The following is a 4,526-nucleotide window of genomic DNA, read 5'->3' on the forward strand; positions in this document are numbered from 1 at the left end:
CGGCAAGTCCTGCTTTGTGCTTTCAGACACCGAGAGACTTCAGACGATGTCTTTAATATTTAAAATCTGACCCTTGCTAAACCATTTTGAATTGCCAGATGCCTGCAGGACTAAAATGCCCAGCTTTATTTAAAACAAATAAATAAATAAATAAATCCATGGGGTTGTATCAGGCGGAAAGTCGATTTTAACAATCCCTTCCCCGGCTCTTTTTCATTAAGATACAGACATTTGAGGTCTGGAGGATCCCCGTAACAGAGGTCAGACCCGCACAGCCTTCAGCCGGCCCCACGGCATGGAGGGGGATAACGGGGTTTGCCAGCAGCGGCCAGCTGTGGGCCGACTTTGCTGCAGATTAAGCAGCGGGGGGTCAATCTTCCTGCAGAATATTGTTGTTTTATCTCATAATACCTTTTCGTCCTGCCCTTTTGTTCTTGGGAGAAGGAGGGTGAATCCTGCATCAAAGGTTACGCGAGAGCACAGCGTTGGGAAGCCCCAGCTCCGCGCCGCAGCTGGGGGAGGAAGAAGAGCCTGTGACACTGGGTCAATTAATAGCTTGTCTCAAAAAAACCCCAAACCAACCCAAAGCCTGCAGGTCAGCGGCAACCCTGAACCTGAAGCACTGCGAAAACATCACAAAAGGAGATTTTCTCGCGCCCGGCTCGCGGCAGCTGCAGCAATTCCCCCGGCGGTGCTGGACCGGCACATGGCGCCGCTGCTGGGCTTTGCTTTTCCGTAAGTGATGGGGAAGTGGTGACGGGCACAGCTGCATCTCGGCTTCTCTGTAAAAGGAGGTTCCTTTGTCCCCAATGACCCTGGGACACCTCCGGCTTGCAGGAGTCGTCCCCACCACCGCCTTCCAGTTCAGCACCCAGTGCTCAAACCAACCTGTGGGCTGAGCCGCCACTGCCGCACACACGAAAAAAAGGGATTATCTCACATTCCCACCAGGCTGGGCATGAACTCTGGCTGATGCCTGGATATCGGTGGACATCGGTTACGCGTCTGCAGAAAAGCGGGCTGCTTTCCTTCCTGCTTCTTGTGCAAACTCTACTAACACCGTACCCCATTTTCACCGGGGTGACCGCACACGTCGTGCGGAGATGCAGCGTATTTAGCATTTTATCATGCGAGGACGAGGAGGTGCAGCGCAAACAGGCTTTCTCACAGTGATAAACCTGAAAGACCAGGATGATATCTGTGCAACGCATAGGAACAAGGAACTATTGTAACTTTCAGGCTGAGAATGAATAAACAATAATTACGCGTATGCAATAAAATTATCCTCATTAGCTAAAGATGAGCACAGATGAAAATCAGACCCAACCGTCATCCAGCGTGTCCAGCTCTAAATCTGAATTTTCTGCTTTAAGCTCTGGCATTACTGCCACTCTTTGCAGCATGTCTGATGCGACAGGCTGAAAACATGCATCTCATACACGCCAGGACTGAGTTCCATTAAGAGCGCAGGTAATTGGGGCCCTATAATTAACTCCAGGGACAAATAATAGTGTTGATGAGTCAAACTCACCCCAGGGCAACCACAACAAAATGCTCCTCAGCTGAGTCATTTGGGAAAATTGGCAGGCGGGTTGGATCGTCTTCCAAACCCGGAGCCGTTTCCAGCGTGCTGGGTTTATGAAGGCGACCTGCATGCGAGTATCTGCAAACACATGGAATTACACTCCTCCCCGTGTCTTCCTTCGGCTTTCAGGTCTCGTGAGCCACTTTGCCGGGCAGCGGGAAGGTGCAAGGCTGCCCTCAGCTCCCGGAGTTCCCGGCGCAGCATCCCCGTGGGTATCACACCTCCGGGGCTGGCAAGGCAGAGAGCCCGTTTCCACCCAGACAGAGGGCTCTCTGCTCACCCACGCTCAAGGTCAGACTTGAGACTACCGAAAGACTTGACAGACTATTAAAAGCTAATAAGGCGTCAATAAACTAAAGACAAAACTAAGGGAAAAAATAAAAATAAGAAAGTAGAAAGCAGAAAAACCCTTCCGCTGTTTCCACAGCCCTTAATCCTGGAGATACGGGTTCATGTGTTAAACACTTTGCGAGATGATTATGTAATGAAATGGCTGCAAATCTTTAAAAAAAAAATAAAAAAATAAACTGATGACTTTCCCACTCTCCTGCCAGCTAACCTTTTGCGGGTTTCACAGATAACCGGCGGTAAACGGAGGCCAAATAAATTGCTGAAAGTTTCGTCGCCCTCCCGGTGCCCCTCGGTCGGTTTTCCAGCCGCTCCTTCGCAGGGCGACTGCTGACAGATGCGCGAAGGAGCTGGAGCCGCCGACCAAGCCACGTGTGCGTATGTTTTAAGAAACATCTGCTGCAGTTTAAGATATTAGGAGACGCCTGAACAGCTTGCAACAGATCGGCATGGGTGAAGGCAGAAAACCTGCTTTGGTGGCTGAGAAATAAAGCATTTCCCTGACCAAACCTGGGCATGAGGAGCTGCTCGGCTCCAGCCACAGCCGCAGCCACCCGGAGAGGGGACATCACGAGATGCCCCACTGCCACTTCCACCCTGAAGGCAAGCGCAGGGACCGCTGCGGCATGGAAGCACATCCTGCTTGTCCTTACTTGGACGAAAAGAAGGTGAAACTTCCAAGTCTAGCTCTGGTGACCTGCTCGCTTCACCCAGGGCTTCCTCAGCAGCTGCTGAAGTTCTCACCGTTAATACAATAATTTGAGATATTATTTTCACCGGAAGAGCATAGGTAAAAAGCCGTCTGTCATTAATACCAAATAATTCTTCCACCAGAATATTACTGGGTCAAAATTAGCCCCATCCCTGTCATTACAGCGCTCTCACTATTCTTCTAAGGCAGTTAATGCTCCACAGCTGCTGATGGATAAGGAATGAAACCATCATCACCGACGCTAACGGGATGCGGGTATGTTGAGCAAACGGCTCTGTGATCTTCAGCCACCCACGCGCGGTGCGACGCCTTGGTGCCACCAGCCTGCCCGCCCACGGCCATGCTCTGCCTAAACCCACTCTCATTTCGGTGGCTCCTGGTGCACCTCAAGTTTCCAGACCTGCCAATGGGGAGAGGATGCTCCAGCATGTTGCGTGAGGTCTCCCGGTGGATGCCAGCAAAGGACCCCACTAATCCCATACCTTGGTTTTCACAACTGTCCCCTCTCTCATGACACCATCGTTGTCCCACACAGCTTAAATCCAGCCAAAACAAAACAGAACACTTCCCTTCTCCTTTTGAATCCTCCGAGCATCTCTAGAGAAAGTGAGGTTTTCCAGGGGGTGGCGAAGGGGAGAGGTTTCAGGGAGAAACTGCTCATCCTGCCTGGGAAGGAGGAATCCTCTGGGGAAGGAAGACCTTAACTCAATGTGTCTAACTGGAAAGGAAGGGGAAGACCCTGCTGTCCCTCTACCTCTTCATCCAAAGCTCTGTGCAGGACAGGAGAAGCCATAGGCAGCTCAGTACCACGCAGCAGAGCTCAAGGAGCCCGTGCCACCTTACAGCCAAGGCTGGAGCTGCCCTGGTCCTTGCTGGGAAAACCCCTGTGGAAATCTACTTGGTGCTGGGGTGCCCCGCAGACCCAGCACAGGCTGGGCTGGAGCCAGATCTGCAGCTGGGAACCACCAGCTTTACTTCCCTTCCCATTACAGCTCCAGAATGTTCCCACCAGTGTAGAGTTATCAAAGACCCTTGGCCACCTCCATCTTCACCACGGTCTTTGAGCCCTGTTAGCTCAAAGGCAGTCCAGCTATAGCGCTGCCAAGTGCTGCGATCCCCCTTCCCGGTGTGAGATGGCACCCCTTACCTGGCGTCGTCATCGCGGGCTATAAGAAGGCGCATGTGGCTGGTGGCCGACGCTGTCCTCAGGATGTCCACCGCCCTGCAAGACAAGGACTGCAACACGTCAACGCTGGCTCGCAGCGGTGCTCCACCAAGCTTGCCTGGCTGCATGTCAGCTCACGGCAAACTGGGCAGAGACCCACGGCCTGGGCAAACCCTGTGAGCCACCAAGGGACCTTTTTCGGATGGATGTCTGTGGAACCCACTGGTGGCCTGCCCTGGCAGTGAAGTCACAGCCTGATTTTCCCATTTCTGCAATAAATTAGAAGCCAACCTAGGAGATGCATGTGGCCATGGGCAAATACTTCCCAGCGCATCTCCTCCCTCAGGAAGTTTCCATCTCAGGGATGGCCACTTTCTTGTTCAAAATACACGTCCCTGTGGGAGTCAGGGCAGTGTGCGGGGGTGCCTACACAGCCTCCCTGCAGCTGCAGAGATGTTCTTGGTGACCTCCTTCATCAAACTCAGCCGCTCTGGGGATTTGGGAACAGGAGAGGCTCCTTGTGCTGCTCCACAAGCGTCCATCCAGCCTAAGCATGGCATAGAATGGTTTGGGTTGGAAGGGACCTAAAAGATCACCCAGTTCCGCACCCCCCACCATTGGAAGGGACACATCCCACCAGCCCAGGTTGCTCCAAGCCCCGTCCAACCTGGCCTTGAACACCTCCAGGGATGGGGCAGCCACAGCCTCTCGGGGCA

At 52.9% G+C, this 4,526-nt stretch overlaps 1 protein-coding gene across 1 annotated transcript in view; it reads right to left on the reverse strand.

Moving 5' to 3' along the window:
• LOC104292216 (syntaxin-binding protein 4-like) overlaps window positions 1–4,526 on the reverse strand; it is a 35,844-nt gene that overhangs the window by 21,050 nt on the left and 10,268 nt on the right. The window contains exon 5 of the mRNA XM_009891553.1: window positions 3,793–3,867. Coding sequence (XP_009889855.1) covers window positions 3,793–3,867 — 75 coding nt within the window. The remainder of the gene's footprint in view (window positions 1–3,792; window positions 3,868–4,526) is intronic.

The sequence above is a fragment of the Charadrius vociferus genome, unplaced genomic scaffold (assembly GCF_000708025.1).
Source record: "Charadrius vociferus isolate BGI_N301 unplaced genomic scaffold, ASM70802v2 scaffold619, whole genome shotgun sequence".
Lineage (NCBI taxonomy): Eukaryota > Metazoa > Chordata > Aves > Charadriiformes > Charadriidae > Charadrius > Charadrius vociferus.